Raw genomic sequence first — 17,203 nt, 5'->3', positions numbered from 1 at the left:
CTTCGCTTTTTAATAATTAAAAAATGCATCCATCAAAACTTTAGCTTGAGATGAACGACTGATCTAAATGGTTGAGACTTTTTGCCTAAATAATAAAATGATAGCCTATAGCGCATTATGAAAATAATTAAGCCAAATATGGGATGCAGTAAAAAACTTAGTTAACCATCTATGGTAGTGGTTTTAAATCTTCATCGTAATTATTCATTTGTCATAGTAATTACTGTAAGCAGCTGTTATTCACATTGCTACAACTTTCAAATACTACACATACACATTTGAACTCTGCATTTAAAAAAATGTATTTTAGCATTTATCATAACATATGTTGACAGTACTTAAAGTAGTAACTGTATTTTATTGTTATTATATTTTTTCATGTGACTGAATGTAATTTGATATTACTCGTAAAATGTACAATTGATATTAAACTCTGTTTGAACAAGTGACCATAGTTAAGATTTATTTCTTAAACCAAATATAGAAATGACGATTTCCTTAATTGAAGAAAAGTTGTTTTTCGGTGCAAATGGAGCTTTACCTCCTACCAACATTTAATAATAATGCTTTTGGAAACCAGGATGGTCTTGCTTTTTTCACCTCCACTACTTGAACACCGTCGCCCCCGTCTTTTTCTTCCTCTCCTTCATATAGAACCACAATCTTTTTATCTGGTAAATCGCCGCTTTCTTCTAGATCTTTAAACATCTGTTTTTGAATTTCACTGGTTTCTTCTCTTATTCTTATCAAGCAATGACTGTAAAGAAATATGTTTATAATATATATATTATAGTCTCAATTCATCTTACAGTACATTTCTTTCTTTAGAGTAACTGGTAAAATGTTAATACTTTACCTGCACAAATATTCTTTCCTTTTTGGATGGCCACATTCTGAACATGGAATTATATCTGTAACAGGTACAATTTTCTTTTCAATTGCTCTTCTTCGAGTACGATTTCTTTGAATTGATCTTCGTCTTTTTGGTACAGCCCAAAATATACCATCAAATATACTGCTATAGTCTGGTAGTGGTTGTGTTTGTAAAGGAAGATTTGAGACTCCGGCTAATGCTGGAATACCACCTTAAAAAAAAGGAATTTAAAGTATAGTAGTTTTATGTATCATTAATGAAAATAAACAAATAAATGCCAATTAAACAACAAGAGGACAAGTTAATAATCAAGTTTATTTTACATGGTCAAAGTCTGTTGAACCTCTGAATTGCAGCTTGGGGACGAAGCGACCAGAAATTTCACCCACCGTCGGTCTTTCTCTTTTGTATTGATGATAGGAGAGAGTGAGACAGACAGAGAGGCCTAGACCTAACCTAACTTCAAAGAATGCAACTCAACCATGAATAATGTCTCATTACCTAATGGGGGTTGGCCGGAGCCAATTGATTGTAGCCACCGATCAAAATTCCGTATTGAACATTGCAACTTTCTTAAATATAAAGAAATTAAACGAGACATGCTTTTTTTTCACAGTTCCAAAATCTTTTCCGCCACCATCGGCATCGTTCCGTTGTACCATAATGTAGTCTAGTTTATCCAGACATCTACCTTTACCCTCTAATCTGTCTAATTCTGACGTCTGGATTTTAAATTCAGTACCGCGCGTTGAGGGGGTGATGTATCTAGATTTATTTGTTTTTTGAAGCTAGCAAGACATTTGAAACATGTCCAATTTATCGAAAAACGAAGAATTTGAAATAAAGCGTGTAGAAGACCTTGCAGCACAAGTTGTAGCTGAAAAGTCTGATCGAAATGTCCCATTGCTGCTCTTAGGACTACAAGGTGAAAATGTTGTTTGTTTTGTTATAAATTACTACTAGGCCTAGGCTACACTTAAGTCTTAGTTAGGCCTGGCCTACCAGAGGCTAGTTAGGGCCTATATAGGCCTTTTTTGTCATATCGGCCGCTGCGAAGTTGAGCGGCCGCCTAAAAATAGTTCCTCCAGACATTTTACTAAAAGGAACGGTTATGCATGATTTGAACGATTCACGCTAGGCCTATTTGAAGTTGATCAAGGCAAGGATTTCCTTTCGCAATTTGAAATTGTTCTAGAAAATCAGTTTGTCAGTTTGCTCTGCATGCAAAAAATTACACCAAATCATAGTCTATAGACATAAAGTGGAACCTTATTATCATAATTCACTCTATGACTGACTGTTAATACTTGAACTTGTCTCCTGAAAATATGGTCGCCACGCTATGTTATTTAAATTGTAATTAAAATTGTACTTAAATTTAAATTGTTTTATTTCAGATATTCTTGACACAGTTGTACCTGGATCAGCAAATGCTTCTGCCATTAAGAAGACCATCTGGGGGCTAGATCTTTTACCTAGTGTGCTCATTGCATTAAAACAAGATTTCTCACAGATAACTGGTAAATGGGACACAGCAGCATCATTGTCAAAAATATTAGCGTTAGTATTTAACAGCCAATTTTTTCTATTTTCCCCCAGAAACATGAACAATGAAGAATAATAAAGTAAGACTTTAAATAAGCCATTTTGCAGTTTTAATATTTGTCACCTCTGTAAAAAAAACAAAATTATTTTTTAAAGCATTTTTTGGCTTAAGTTACATTTTTTTCAGGTAAATAGGGGGACAATATATCTTTATTAAACTGGTTTCTTTATTACAATTTTTCTTCTTCATGTCAATACCATCAATGTTAACTGAGAACACCTCACTTATCATTCAAAGTTAATTTGATCATTTCTCATTATTTTTCTCTATACTCCAGACAATGCTCAGTTGGTTTGGATCCCTCAGAATCACATGAGTTCTATGCTATCTTTCTGCCTGAGTCATGTGAACGGCTGCTGATTTTGTGTCGTAACATCCAGCACAGGTACACCAAGATTCCAGAGAAGACCTTGAAACTGAAAGATGATTTGATAAAAGATTTTCAAGAAGTGATGGAAGCACTGCGATGTCTGTATAGTGCACACATCTTCTTGACAACACACGGTTGGTTTTTGTTTTTTTTGCATTTTTATTAAAGATGTATTGTCCCCCAAAATCATGATAAATTTTTGAATAGGTTATTTTGTAGTTTTAATCAAGTTAATCACTTCTGTGGTGGGAAAAACGGAAAAAATAATGTTTTCACTTATAAAAGGACAAAATAAATGGTTAAATTCAAATAAAATTGGCTGGCAGCCAATTTTACTATTCTTGCTTTAAATTACAGTTTTTTCAGGTAAATAAATTGTTTTTCTATCTAATTTTTGGTAAAAGTTGATAACTATTATGTGACATTAAAATTGCATATTCAACAAAAATTTGTTTAAGAAGTATTTTGTCAGGGGGACAATACATCTTTAATGTTCAGCTTTCTTGGTAGCATAAACTTATTTGGAATAATGTGTAATATTATTTTATTTGTATTATAAACGTTTAATTTTATTGCAAATTCATTTTTTCCCATATTAGTACTTCGTTCCAATTACTTACTTCAAATGCTCATTACTGATGATAAGGAGACATCCATTGTACTGTTAGGACTCATTCAAAATTGTGTAAGAGTTAATGTGTAAGTCAAATCATTCTTTTAAATGACATAATTGCCCTTCTTACCAATGGTAGATCCAGGATTTTAAATAAGGGACCTAGAGCCTAACAATTACAGTAGTCTATGTGATATTGTTTGCAATGTTGTTAAATTAAAAGGAATACATACTAGTGTTTCTGTAGGTACAGTACTGTATAGAGAAATTTGCATGATTGATAAATTATAGTAGGACAGCTTTATGCAAGTAGTGAAGTTATTGGATGTAAGAATGTAAAATTATTATGGTTAAATTTGAGTTATTTAAGCCTGTTTTCCTGTCGACGTTATTCGACGCTATCGTCGTTAATCGTTAACAGTTCAACGACGATCGTTTGAAAACGATCAAGTTTCCTGTAAATCGTTAAACATTTTCGTAGAAGATTGCCGATTATTGTTAACGATAGCATCGAATAACGTCGACAGGAAAACAGGCTTTAGAGATATGTATTAGCTACCTTGTGGTTCTTAATGATAATATAAAAACCGAGGAACCCTGTTTGGATTTGTCTATAATGCCAACTAAAACATGTTGGATAACTACCTGATGATATTTGGCTTTCATAAAATAATAATACTGATGTACTGTGTCTTTATAGATTGGTCCTACAATCCGTATCTGACAAGGTTGTGTTTAGTTTACTGGACGAGATGATTTATAAACTGTCGGCGTTCAATGATGCGGAGGTTGGAGCAGCAGCGACGAGGGCGCTTGTCAACATTGCTGATGTGCATCCGCCTCTTATACAGCTCCTCTACAATCGTTACAAGTAAGGGATGCAATTAGTGATAAAGTATCATAATTACCATATATAATTTATTTTAATTGTTATATTTTATATATTTCTATATTTCAAAATATTTTTTATTTTGTATTTGTTTTGCAAAGAAAAATTCAATTAGCCATTGAGTTTCTGTTCAAGGTATTTGTTCAATTTTATAATTAGAGGGTTACGACCACTTTTAAGCCGGTGGACAGGCCAGGGATTTGGCAGAGATTTAAAGAAATTACTTGGCCTTCTAGATGCTGGATCTGAACACCAGGCTCAATTATTAGTAAGTTAAACTATTACTATTTACTTTAAGCACTTCAATATATTGTAAATAATGTCATCATAGCTCAAACTTTTGTAACTCCTGTTACAGTAAATAATTAGTTACTGTTCTTTTAGAGACTTCATCGGGCTGCAGTAACAATTCAAGCGATATGGAAGGGCTACAAATCAAGGAAGCAGCTCAAAAAAGCTGATAATGCTTTTACAAATTTTCAAAAAACATTCCGGTATGTCAATACATTTTATATGTTATATAGTAGTTTTATTCAATTTAATCGAGTAATGTTATTTACAGTAGGGTGTGAGTGGCTGAGCGGTTAAGACAGTGGAACCGTAATTACGCAGCCATTATTCATAATATTGGCAATGGTTCAAGGCTCACTCGCTCTGTGGTTCTAGTGGTAGAACGAGTCTTCTCGGATAAGGACTATAAACCATAGGTCCAGTGTACACATCTAGCTCATGTGCACTTTAAAGAACCTATAGTACATCTTTTGAGATGAGTATGGGGTTATCCCAGTGTAGTAGTACACATACAGCCACTGATCATTACCGGGCTATCTGGGAGACCAGTCTTTGACTGAAGACAAGAGGTTACCCAGTATAAATAAATAAAAAATTCAAAATACAGAGTTATCCAGCCAGGTCCCTTCATAACTCAATACTGTGTACAGTGTACAAATGTTTTGCCCTACCTACCTACCACATGAAATAGTATTACTTAAATTAGATTAAATCATTTCATTTTATGTCAGTGCCAAGCAAGAAGTTCGTGATCGTAAAATGGATAGAGATCGACGTCAGCGAGAGCTGCACCATCAGTTACTGGTTGCTAGGCGACAAGCACTAAGAGACTCCCGTCAAAAACAACTAGACATGATAGCAGCGCTTCATCCAAGTAATTAATAATATTTAAAAAATTTATTTGTGACCTATATTGTAAAAATAATATACAAATAGTGAATTTTTTCATGAGTTGTAAGACTGTTCCATTCCATAAGGTGGAACGTCATTGAATGGATTAGTCAATTATCCTATTATTATTATTTAATTATCAACACAAAGCCTGGTGTGAAAGGCTAGGCCATGGCAGGAAGATGACTTACAGATTTAGAATGCAGATTCAGAGAGCAATTACAGACGGCACACTTTATACGTTGGTTTTCGGCATTATAGATTGGGTGGGGGGTGCTAAATATTTCATAAATGATTAAAACGATCGGTCAAATTTTTTTTTTAGCCCCCGCCTAAATCCGCCCCTGTTCGGTCACATTATTCAACAGCCTATCACATGGAACAAAATCTACAAATAAGCTGGTGGTTGAATAGAACCAATCATGAGAAATATACTGAACGCTGTATGATATGATAACACATAACATTTTCTTTCATCTAGGTGATGTGAATCAGTACTTACAGAAATCTCAGGTGAATGCTGCAGTCAAGATACAAGCACATTGGAAAGGATACCAAGAGAGACAAAAGCTTGGCTTGAGAAAAGCAACGGCTCAACAGGTGAAAGCAGCAATGGTTATACAGTCATATGTAAGTACTGTAACACTTTTTTTTAAGTAATAATAATAATAATAATAATATACGAGTTCTTGTATAGCGCCAAATTCCAGAGAATGGATCTTTGCTTGGCGATGTCAACACAGATGTTACACTTCTCAACTACATGCTTCTTCCCTGAGGGTCATGTCAGTGCAGCCACTTTAAGGCACTCTCTCATGTCATCATACACTGTGTGCACATCTGTAGAGTTTTGGCTATTTGACAGAATTAAGATTTTTTGGATGTTGTATCGATAAATGTTTCCTAGACACTGAAAGGGGCTATTTTATTGTAAATTATGTATTTTATGTCTTTAGACACATAAAATACAGTGATGTGACAAAAAAATGTGATGTGCCCATATATGGACATGATGATGTAATATCACTACCATATTTAAGCATATCACTACCATATTCGGGCACATCACTTTTTTCTCAAACTAGTTTTGATAGTGTAGCCAGAGCTTTAGACATTTTCTTGTATATGACATATATTTTATGATTATGCTTTGTTTTGTGGTATTGTTTTCGAATGTCTGTTGACTGATTTTGTTTTGTTTTCTGGGTTAGGTGAGGCGATGGTTAAAACAGCGTGAACAAGATCGAATGGATATTACACTATACACTTTGCCACCTGGCCTATCAGATGAAAGAAGGGTGGAGTTACAGGCTGTTATTGACAAATATAGAGAAAATCACCCTGTAAGTGTAAGCTTATGTTTTTTTTTTACTTTTAACATTTTTTAGTTTGTTATTTTATTCATACAATTTTAGTTAATTTATTTCAGACACTTGTCAACATTTACATATTTTAATTTTCGGGGTTTTTTCCCAGCCTAAACAACGTAGCCGTGAGAAGATGGAGGAACTACACTCACGTTCACATGATCTTCTATCAAAACATTTGATGTTGCGTGGTGTTGATCGCAAGAAAGAGCAAAGAAGGCGTGCGTTATTAGCAGCATTGGAAACAGATGCAGATCTTATTATAAGTAAGTTACAATATCTATAAACATTAATGACATACAGTAATACGAAACTGGAGTTAAAAACACAAAACATTATTAAAATTAAGTAACATGTTGATATAAATTCAAATAAATTTCCACCATTTAAGATTCTATATAAGTAAGTTACACTATCTATAAATATAAATGACATAATACGTAATTGGATTTAATAATAATTAAGACAATAAAACTACAGAGAAAAATACATCAAATTCAATGAATAATTTTAGATAAAATAAAACAAGGTTAACCCATATAAAGAGAAAAATGTGATGTGCCCATATATGGACATGATTATCACTACCATATTTGAGCACATTACACTTTTTTGTCACATAAATTAAAATTTGATAGTGTAGGCCAGGCCCGTAACCAGGGGGGGGTGATCGGGGGATCGTACGATCCCCCCCCCCTGCTGAACAGCGAGTTCCGCTTGGCCTCCCACTTTTTTTTTGCTGGGCATACTAACACAATACTACGATTGTTTACTACAGGCCTACTACTAAGCCTTAATAAATTTAATTAATATAAATCGACATAAGAATATAAAATATATTTTAACTAAAATATAAAAACCTAACACTAAAATTTACAAGATAAATTCTATTTGATAACTGCTGAACATCGTGGTTCTGGAGCTAGCTGTACACAGAGCATAGTTGTTTGCTTGACATAAAAGGGTATTCCACTACACAGGTCTCCGCGTGCGTGTGAGAGTGCCCAACCAGATGCTTGATAGAGAAAGCATGCCGCTCACCCGGTACCGTACCCAAGTGCAAGATGCAATGGTTGAGTGAATTCAGGGATCATCTTAATTCCATGGTTTTTTACCTAAACACCACATGATGGTGAATATGCCTGTTAAAGTCTCAATGATACGATCCCTTAATGTACCATGTTGTTGCTAGGAGGCTTAAAAGGAGGAGGGATCTAGCCTAGTTTCGGTCGGCAAGAGAATGCCGTCCTCTGACAATTTAAGGTCGGCAATAAGGTCGGCAATTGAAATTCGTGGGCTGCAAATTACACCAAATTATATAGTTCATAAACAAAAGAGATTAGCCGGAAATGTGATTTGCGGCCATACATAGGCGCGCCTATAGAGAAAAAAAATTCGAGGGTATGGTTCCACTAAACAACTTAACGATCCACCCCGCCGTCAAACCTGGTTACGGCCCTGTAGACAGAGCTTTAAATGTTTTATTTCCACCATTTTCTTTGCGTTTTTCAGATGCTCCAAAATTACAGGATTCTAATGAACGCAACATACATCAATTTCAAAGTCAGTCTAGACCAGTCGCGGCCAAAGCAAAAGCCGACCACGATATTATTATACAATCTTTACAACAACCTTGGTGGAGAAAGTTTCACATGGAAGAGAAAACGGACGAAGAAATACAACAAGAATATGGGGAGTTCAGAATTTTATAACAAATGTCATTGAAGTGGTCTTGCTGTGAAGCCAATTTCCGGTATTATAGATTTGTGGTAGGTTCCTAGTGATATTTATATAACACCTAAATAAATTCCTGTCATTTGATTGGACGATTGTGGGTCGCATGATGTGCAATAGTACGCACTATTGAATGGTTATTCAATAGTACTTTTTTTCGTGTACGAAAAAAAAAATGTGGTGAATGCTGAAAATTTGGTGAATGATGAAAGGTTGTATTTCAACTCGACTTCGCCTTGTTGAAATATAACCTTTCATCATTCACCTCATGCCATTATTTGTACAATTACACTCATAAACATTCATTATTTGTATAATACTATATATATATATACATAGTACTATTTATTTATATTTGATTCATAAATTGTATGATATAAGTCTCCAATGTTAAGCCTTCTCGACATTCCAACAAAATGTAGTTTTTTTTGTTTAAAATGTGGTTGCTGAGTCACTAATGCGTATAATTTTTTGCACACCAGTTTCCATCTCTCAATGTATTTAGAAACGGTCTAACTTGTTTTTGCTTGTCCATGATTTGGTTGCCACAATGATAATTACATTGCTAGTGATAGCCTAGCTTTGCTAATGACAGTTTTTGCTCCTTTTGTGGAAAAATTAACATTTTTAACATCCTGGCTTCAAGCTTACTGCCTATAACTATAGCAAGATGACAGCTTCTTCCACTGATATAATTGTTTGCAAATCATTCATAATCTAATAAGTTCTATTTTTTAAACATGAATTAGAAGAAATAATTTAATGCCATCGGTTGAAATTTATTTTGTGCAATAAAGAATACTTAATTTTGTATAAATAAACAATTGTCATTATTTCATGTGATAGATCTATCGTTCAGGGGTGAATTCCCCCCTTCCCACTTGTTAACCCATAAGGAGGACTCCTATAGATACATACTGTATGGCAGAAAGATGAAATATCAGTTAGCAGAATAATAGATTCACTTTGAAAACTCACAATTGATGTTAAATAGTAAAGTATGAGATGAAAATTTCTACCTACCCTGGCTGTCCATTCATGTAAAATGAAGGCCTATATAATTTCTAAACATTATCTAACCTACAGTACGACTGTACAGTAAGTACATCAATTTTTATAAAATGAGGTAAAATTTATTAATTTACAAAGGGTAAAACATTATACAAATAGTATATATAATAATCGTAAAAATGCAGTGCATCAATACACATCATTTTACTTATGGTCACACCGTATAAAATCAAAATAGTTTTTATTGTTGAGGTTTCAAATATTTAATTAAATCTAGTTCTTCAAGTTGCTTTGTAACAATACCTTCCCAGCCTTTATGTGTTGCTGGATTAGCAGGACTAGGATGCAGAATACTAACAACCTCCACACCTTCAATCCCTGCAGTTTTTAAAGCATTTTTTGTCTGTTTTTCAGCAAATTTTCCAACTCCAACAACTACCTTAATACCCAACAGCTTGATTATTTCACATAGTGCCTCATCGCATACTTGCAAAAGCGGTTTACGATATTTAACGAGTATTGTAGGAGGCGTTACATTTTTGCCTGTGGAGTTCATAAATACAAGCGGACAGACATTGTACACGAACGAATGTTTGAAAAAAACTTCCGGTGTTCCACACATGTTTTTCCATAGATTCCAGAATCGGGAACCACTAACTTCACTACGGGTGCAATTCAAGCCTACGATTTTTCTACTGGGATGTTCCACTGGCGGCTTGCCAACATTACCTACAATTCCAAGCCAGTCTTTCACAAAATTAGTTTCACCAAATGGTACCTGAAAAAATAATACAGTAATTATTGTTGTTCATAGCAGTTAATACAAATTTTAAGCTTTACACACAAAAAAAGGAAAGAGTGACACAGGAGCTTACGTGAAAAAACTTCAAAGTTAACCAAGAGGACCAAAATAAAAGATCAATTGACTGCTTCTTTAAAGATGTATTGTCCCCAAAAAAACATTAAAAATTAAGATTAAATCAGACTTTGAATAGGTTATGTTGTAGTTTTAATAAAGTTAATCCCTTCTGTAAAACTAAAATTAAAATACATCTTTAAATAAATAAAATATCACACATTTGGTTTACATTTATCACTAGCATCAAGTCAGGTAATCAATTACTGTATATAAATTATGAAACATCGACTTTATTTTGTTGATATTCTTACCCCGTTTTGTGCCATTCCAAACGGCCCTGGATTCATGCCTAAAAAAAGTACCTTCTTTTCAGAATTGCAATATTTTTTCACATAGCATTCGTGTGTTTCTTTTGCATACTCCAGTGGGTTATAAATATACTGAACTGGATCGATGAACTCTAACAAAGATAGTTTTTCGCACAAAGTATCCATAATGTCTAGAAATTCCTCTGAAATACATTTCTCGGTTACTTTTACTTTATGTGGGTTTGAGTCTCCAGATTGAAAGTATGGAGAAAGTGTTATGAAGCTTGCATTTTCATTCTCTTCAGCATTTGTTGTTGACTGTCTTTCATTTATTTCATACTTTCTTTTCCTTTCGTTCGATGACATTTCATCCATAACCTACAACAAAAACTAAATTAATAATATAATTAATGCTAAAAAATAAATGAAAATAACTTTTCTTTATTAAAGGCAACCTATACATTTACAGAGCATGAAATAGACTAGGCAGGTTAGTTTTAACAATTACTACCTAGGCTAGGCCTACTTACTACTGTGATAGTGATTCTCTACTCAGCCTCCTATACTGTATGTTGTCTAGGCCTAGAGCTAGGCATTTTAGGCCTAGACTAGGCTAGCTAGAATGTACTTCTTCCTAGCTAGACGTAGGCCTATTTGAGCCTAGCTAGGCTAGTTAGTTTAAACGTTTGTATTTATTAATTATAGGCCTAAAAGGACCTAGAGCAATGTAGTAATAATTATAAAAACAAATTATTTTATATAATATTTACCGGCGATGATCTTGTTGATTGTTTGTTTGGATCTCCGTTTGTTTATAAAGTTAATGTCAAAGGTCATGAACCAGGAAACGTAATGAAAAATACAAGGATGTAAATAATATCAAAACACGGGCTCATTCATTTAAAGGTCGGATGTAGGAAAATAGAGACTCTTCCCTAAAATAAGCCTAGGCCTAGCTAGATAGTCGTCAAATATTGCACATAAAACCTAAAATAATGGATACTGCATTGGTAGAAGAAATCAAGAATCTTCTTAAAGGTACGTAGGGCCTAGATATTATTAAGTATTAATTATTGATAATGATAATTATTTTTTAATTTTCATTCAAGAATATATTATTCTTTGACATAGCCTAGTCTAGAGTGACTAGTCTACTATATTAGTCTAGGTAGGGCCTATTTAGTGTATATACAGTATTACATATTTTTATTAATTTTTTTGGTGTCAAATTAATTGTTTCCTATCGGCGGCATGTTTGACTCCACAAGTGTGCCATTAATTTGTAGTCGAGTATGACACAACTTCCATTTATAATTAAATGAATGGTGATGGATGGAAGCTATTTAAAATGAAACTCTGGAATTGAACAATCCTTTGTATTATGTTTGGATTGTTGAGATGAAAATGTATTTATAAACTATATGGAATCCCTCCCCCTCTATTCAACCCCTCCCGCTTTATTCAACCCCTTCCTTTTTATTCATCCCCTCCTACTTTATGCATCCCTACCCCTTTATTCAACCCCTCCCCCTTTATTCAACCCCTCACCTCTATTCAACCCCTCACCTCTATTCAAACCCCTCCATTTTTATTCATCCCCTCCCCTTTTATTCAACTCCTCCCCTCTATTCTATCCCTTACCCTTTATTCAAGCCCTTCCTTTTCAGAAACATTATATTTGGGCTGTGATAACGCACAATTCTCTTTTCTTTTCAGATGTTGAAAATTTCTTGACACAAGCCATAAAAAATTCTTCTTTGAATAAAGATAACATTTCAAAGAAATCTCAGTTGGTAAATTCAGTACAGAATGTAATCCAGAAACTTGAAGGAGAGGAAGTACAAGGTATGACCTCAGGTTACATAACAAACCTCACAGTCACAAAAGCGAGGCACAATAAATATTGTTAAAACTTCAAACTGTGGAGAATTCTATTAAAGTCTTAAACTTTATGTGACAAAAAAAATGTGATGTGCCCATATATGGACTTGATGATGTCATATCACTACCATATTTGGGTATATCACTACCATATTTGTGCACATCAACCTTTTTTTATCAAACTAGTTTGATAATGGAGACAGACCTTAAGACTTTGGCAGCTATAGTAATCAATAGGTAGGCCAAGCGCTTTCCAGTAGTGCCTAAATAATAAATTTATACAAAATCGGGATGCTTTTATTGAGGAAAATATTTGGAAATCCTATGATTATTGGAATCTTTGGAGGCCTGGTGTCAAAGAAAATTACTAGAAAATGGTAACTAAACTTAATTTACTGGCCTAGTTTATGCAACTTCCATTTTAAAGAAAATCTTATTGTAAAGGAGGAAGGTGGTTTTACAAGACTGTGGGCAATTTAAATGTCCATATTCTATGTTTTACCCATTCTCTTTAAATCTTTTAGAAATGTATGACGATGTTGATATACAAAAAATTGAACCAATTCCTGACGATTGCGATGAACTTTACGAAATCACTGAACCAGTAGCAGCAACCGATGACAACGTCAGTAAAAAAAGCCAAGAAGGAAAGCTGGAAGAAGCTGATGATCCTTATGGATATGGAGGATCAGGAACGAAGATTGGACAGATTGCTGCAGAGAAATTGATAAATCCAACGTTTTCTGGCAATTTGGAAAAGAAAAGCAAAAACCTGATTGGAAAAACATGGCAAACACGTTACTGTGTGATTAAGGATAACGCGTTTTACTACTATAAGAAAAAGACTAGCAGTGAGCAACAAGGTGACATTGTGTTAAATGGTTATGAAGCAAGGGCCTGTCCACACCTGGATAATCCAAAGAAAAATGAACGTAACTTCGAGCTTGTGTGTCCAACTAAGCGTTCATTTCAGGTACATTTTTATAATTATTGATAAGTAATAATACTTGGCTCCATTTATTGGTAAACCAGTTAAATATAAAAACTGAAACACTAAACATGCTAGAATGCCATAGCTTCCATGGGATTCTCCCCTTGGACCCCAACTGACTGGGGATTTGCATCTGGACTCCAGTCAGTCAATTCTTGACACCCAACCCCACCCCACCCCACCCACCTCTTTCTTTTCATCAGAAACCACGGCGTTTTAAATCATGTTTGTTTGAAAACATTAATTGTATGTCCACAGTTCTGCTTTCATCACTCATTTGTAATTTCTAGTACTATACCATGAAGAATTAAATAAATTCTGTAAATTTGATAAATACTACATGATTATAGAGGATGGGGCTTGCAGAGGAGAAACCAAAAAATAATAACGAAAATAAATTCTCCTTCATCTTTGTTTTTTTTCTATATAGTTTATTGCCTCAGACAGCACAGTAATGAATTCTTGGATAGATGCTGTAGCCAAAGCAAGTGTAACGCCATTTCCAACAAACACGGGTAAGTTTATATAAAACCTATATAAACTTCTTATAATGTTTATTTACTATCAGACAAGGGGAAATTATAATACATACATTATGCGTTATAATTTCCCACCATCACATAGGATGGAAAAGATTACTTGTAAAACCTTGATGCTGCAGACAGGCTGGCTTATTGCAATGCCATCAAATCTGGTCATTCAAACTAGCAGCATAGTATCAATGTAATAAAATAGACAGCAACACAGATTTTCCTAATCTACACAGACGAGCGGTAACGATAATAAAAATATAGAATCTATGTTATTCCTTATGACCATTTACACACAATGCGGAGTGGACAGGTGTTTCCGCTCAGGATAGATACAAATTATATATGGGACAAGCTACGCGGTTTTCCACTTACCGTTACCATACGTCTGTGTAAATTGGCCTTTATTTTGTCTAACCTTATTTTCCTCTTTCTGTTTTCTCGGCAGCAAGCCCACCTAGTCAACAAGAAGATTTTGATGCCCTTTATGAGGATACAGCAAGTATGAATTAATATTCTATTATATTTATTAATATTGTATTATTTCATTGTTATTTCATCAAATTCTCGCTCATTTTTAGTTCTTGCATTCATAAATACAAAAACAAAAATCCTTTAATATCCTGCATATTATTTATATCATAATATTCCCTCATATTTTATCTTTATTGTTTATAAATTAATTAATACATTTTCAGTATATCTATCACTGGGTGGTTTGGTGTTTCTTTATGCCTGTAAATGAATGTATATAGTATGTATATATTTTTTGTAGGCTTCAAATTATGATATTAACCAATCAAATTCTATAATTCTTATTTTTTATTTTTAGTCGCAGAGGAAACATATGACGATACAGGTTGGTATTATATTTCTATTAATTTGTTTCGTGGTATTTCTATAATAATATAATAATGTTAGTGATATGGCCAAATACGGTAGTGATATGTCCAAATACGGTAGTGATACGACATCATCATGTCCATATATGGGCAATCACATTTTTTTGTCACATAAAGTTTGATAGTGTAGACAAAGCTTTACAGGTAGAGCATTTCAAAGTTTTAGAGCAGCATATATAAATGCACAGTCACCTAGTGCAATTGAAATTTAAATAATACTGTATAACTAATTTAATTACTTTATCAGCAATTGAAAACCAAACATCTGAAGATTTTGATGATGTGTATGAGTTAGTTGAATCTGACTATGCAGATGCAAGAAGAAAACAAGAAGAGGCTGTCCGCTCCGGACCACCTACTGCTGCCCCAATCGCTGCAAAACCACTCCCTCCTAAGCCAGTTGTTACAGAAAATGCAGACGATTTTGGTGGCCTTTATGATGATGTAGATATCCAACCATCCTCCCCAGCAATACCGAAAAAGGATGCCAGCAAGCCTCTTCCCAAAATACCGCCGCAACCACCATCACCAGCCCAGAAGAAACCTCAAATTGGTGTCCCGGCCATTCCTTCTAGGAGTCCTGTGTCAGCGGACAGCTCGAGTGTCCAACCTAAAAACGTACCATCCCCGACATCTTCGCTTCCGAGTGAGCAGACCAATGGAGATGTAACCAGTGAACCATGGGATGAAGATTACAGAAATATCTACATGACCAAATGGGATTGTGAAGGGTCTGGTAGTGATGAACTGTCTCTGAAAAGAGGCGATCTGGTGCATATATTAAGTCGTGAATATGATAGTTATGGGTGGTGGATTGGTGAAAAGAATCTCACCGTTGGACTTGTTCCTCTAGACTATCTCATGAAAGCTTACAAAATATAAAGATTAATATTCATAATTATAATCCATAAGGTTTCACCAATTTTTAAAAACTTTCATTGCATTCTAAATTAAGAATTCGAATGTTGCCTTATGTTGATTTGTTACGAAGATGTATTCGTACAGTAATATAAAGTAACTAATAGACAAACATTTGCTGTTTTACAATATTTCTATACTTCAATACTAACATTCAATACATATTCATCCATATTTGTCAACATAATATATACTCAAGCAAATTAGTAGTAACCAAGATTGAAAGAATATTATATACTAAGTGTATATTTTGATTTTTTTTTAAAGTAGATAATTATATTTTGTTTATGGTAGGCCTACACTATAACAGACTATAAAGCTGAAATTCAACGCATGTGTAATTTTAATATGTATAATGAAAAATAATATAACATTTTTTATATTTTATATTATTCACGCTTTTATATGATATAAAGCCTACTACCGAAACTCGGTATCAACTCTATTGACAATAAATATCGCGTCATATGACAAACAGTCTTCAACCAATATGTGATACCGTAACAGTACTGTTCATTTAAAGGATTGGGTAAAGTTAATATTTTATGGTCAAATTGTATTGTATGGGCCTGCAGACACGATACTGCATGCTGTATATCGTCGCTAGACACGAGACCACACGGAAATCGCCTAAACTAATGATAAATTGAGGTATAAAAAGAAGAAGTATATTATTGTGTACAGTTTAATGTATGCAATATCTTGTGCAAAAATAAATGCTATTTTATATATTCATGTTTTGTTTTCTCGTTTGTGATTTAACTTAACGTGTATAGGAATATCATGAAATGGGCAGCTAGTCCTAGTATGTCTAGTATAGATAGAACTAGTGACGTTTTCCATATAATTTTTCTTTAAATAGCTAGGCCTTACAATCAATACTGCATGAACAGTTTTGACATTAATTTCCAACGAAAACTTCCTTAACATCCGTTAATAACAGGTAATATTATAATAATAGCAGATTGAAACTGGCGTTGAAATGTAGAGACTCGCGTTGTGTAACTCCATTTCTATTTAGAGCCTCTTCAAAAACTGTATACTAAAATAAAAAGTGTTATACAGTGCGTGTCTGTGTAAATACAATGCAATAAAAGAAATGAGCTTCACGGCTTTAGTCAACAACAATAAGGTCTTTAAAGTTCGTCAACCAGGAAATTCAGCGTTT

At 34.0% G+C, this 17,203-nt stretch overlaps 5 protein-coding genes across 7 annotated transcripts in view; 3 read left to right on the top strand and 2 right to left on the bottom strand.

Moving 5' to 3' along the window:
* The window catches only part of LOC144839469 (src kinase-associated phosphoprotein 2-A-like), a 33,752-nt gene that overhangs the window by 12,627 nt on the left and 3,922 nt on the right, over positions 1–17,203 (top strand). The gene's annotated exons all lie outside the window — the stretch shown is intronic.
* Positions 285–1,544, bottom strand: LOC144839603 (large ribosomal subunit protein bL32m-like). Its single transcript, XM_078695039.1, has 3 exons — positions 1,376–1,544; positions 857–1,085; positions 285–757 (listed from the first exon to the last, which is right to left on the bottom strand). The coding sequence occupies exons 1-3, from the start codon at positions 1,473–1,475 to the stop codon at positions 538–540; spliced, it is 549 nt and encodes a 182-aa protein (XP_078551165.1). The 5' UTR covers positions 1,476–1,544; the 3' UTR covers positions 285–537.
* LOC144839428 (IQ calmodulin-binding motif-containing protein 1-like) lies at positions 1,539–9,305 on the top strand. The gene is made up of 12 exons (XM_078694781.1): positions 1,539–1,799; positions 2,272–2,434; positions 2,758–2,984; positions 3,450–3,549; positions 4,164–4,334; positions 4,512–4,620; positions 4,737–4,846; positions 5,375–5,517; positions 6,016–6,164; positions 6,746–6,877; positions 7,011–7,167; positions 8,414–9,305. The coding sequence occupies exons 1-12, from the start codon at positions 1,682–1,684 to the stop codon at positions 8,611–8,613; spliced, it is 1,779 nt and encodes a 592-aa protein (XP_078550907.1). The 5' UTR covers positions 1,539–1,681; the 3' UTR covers positions 8,614–9,305.
* Positions 9,394–11,620, bottom strand: LOC144839504 (single-strand selective monofunctional uracil DNA glycosylase-like). 3 transcript variants are annotated; one of them, XM_078694895.1, is made up of 3 exons: positions 11,584–11,620; positions 10,817–11,203; positions 9,394–10,424 (listed from the first exon to the last, which is right to left on the bottom strand). In XM_078694895.1, exons 2-3 carry the CDS (start codon positions 11,186–11,188, stop codon positions 9,888–9,890), a joined length of 909 nt encoding a protein of 302 aa, XP_078551021.1. In that variant the 5' UTR covers positions 11,189–11,203; positions 11,584–11,620; the 3' UTR covers positions 9,394–9,887. The 3 variants fall into 3 exon arrangements, with proteins under 3 accessions (XP_078551021.1, XP_078551037.1, XP_078551029.1); XM_078694911.1 differs by having other exon boundaries at positions 10,817–11,191; positions 11,584–11,607; XM_078694903.1 differs by having other exon boundaries at positions 10,817–11,191; positions 11,344–11,601.
* Positions 11,695–16,766, top strand: LOC144839444 (src kinase-associated phosphoprotein 2-like). Its single transcript, XM_078694805.1, has 7 exons — positions 11,695–11,851; positions 12,530–12,658; positions 13,219–13,667; positions 14,116–14,200; positions 14,664–14,717; positions 15,048–15,074; positions 15,365–16,766. Exons 1-7 carry the CDS (start codon positions 11,809–11,811, stop codon positions 15,997–15,999), a joined length of 1,422 nt encoding a protein of 473 aa, XP_078550931.1. The 5' UTR covers positions 11,695–11,808; the 3' UTR covers positions 16,000–16,766.

This window comes from Antedon bifida, chromosome 1, assembly GCF_963402885.1.
Source record: "Antedon bifida chromosome 1, ecAntBifi1.1, whole genome shotgun sequence".
In the NCBI taxonomy this organism is placed as follows: domain Eukaryota; kingdom Metazoa; phylum Echinodermata; class Crinoidea; order Comatulida; family Antedonidae; genus Antedon; species Antedon bifida.
This window is presented reverse-complemented; position numbering and strand designations above follow the sequence as displayed.

Bases quoted from the DNA above. Each gene is read 5' to 3' on its own strand.
- LOC144839603 (XM_078695039.1), bottom strand. From the start codon at position 1,475: ATGTCTCGTTTAATTTCTTTATATTTAAGAAAGTTGCAATGTTCAATA. The intron at 1,086-1,375 runs GTAATGAGACAT...CTTTTTTTTAAG, and splicing joins CTCCGGCCAACCCCCATTAG to GTGGTATTCCAGCATTAGCC. The intron at 758-856 runs GTAAAGTATTAA...ATTTCTTTACAG, and splicing joins AGGAAAGAATATTTGTGCAG to TCATTGCTTGATAAGAATAA.
- LOC144839428 (XM_078694781.1), top strand. From the start codon at position 1,682: ATGTCCAATTTATCGAAAAACGAAGAATTTGAAATAAAGCGTGTAGAA. The intron at 2,985-3,449 runs GTTGGTTTTTGT...TTCCCATATTAG, and splicing joins CATCTTCTTGACAACACACG to TACTTCGTTCCAATTACTTA. The intron at 6,165-6,745 runs GTAAGTACTGTA...TTTCTGGGTTAG, and splicing joins CAATGGTTATACAGTCATAT to GTGAGGCGATGGTTAAAACA.
- LOC144839504 (XM_078694895.1), bottom strand. From the start codon at position 11,188: ATGGATGAAATGTCATCGAACGAAAGGAAAAGAAAGTATGAAATAAAT. The intron at 10,425-10,816 runs GTAAGAATATCA...TTATTTTTTCAG, and splicing joins TTGGAATGGCACAAAACGGG to GTACCATTTGGTGAAACTAA.
- LOC144839444 (XM_078694805.1), top strand. From the start codon at position 11,809: ATGGATACTGCATTGGTAGAAGAAATCAAGAATCTTCTTAAAG. The intron at 13,668-14,115 runs GTACATTTTTAT...TTTTCTATATAG, and splicing joins CAACTAAGCGTTCATTTCAG to TTTATTGCCTCAGACAGCAC. The intron at 15,075-15,364 runs GTTGGTATTATA...TTACTTTATCAG, and splicing joins GGAAACATATGACGATACAG to CAATTGAAAACCAAACATCT.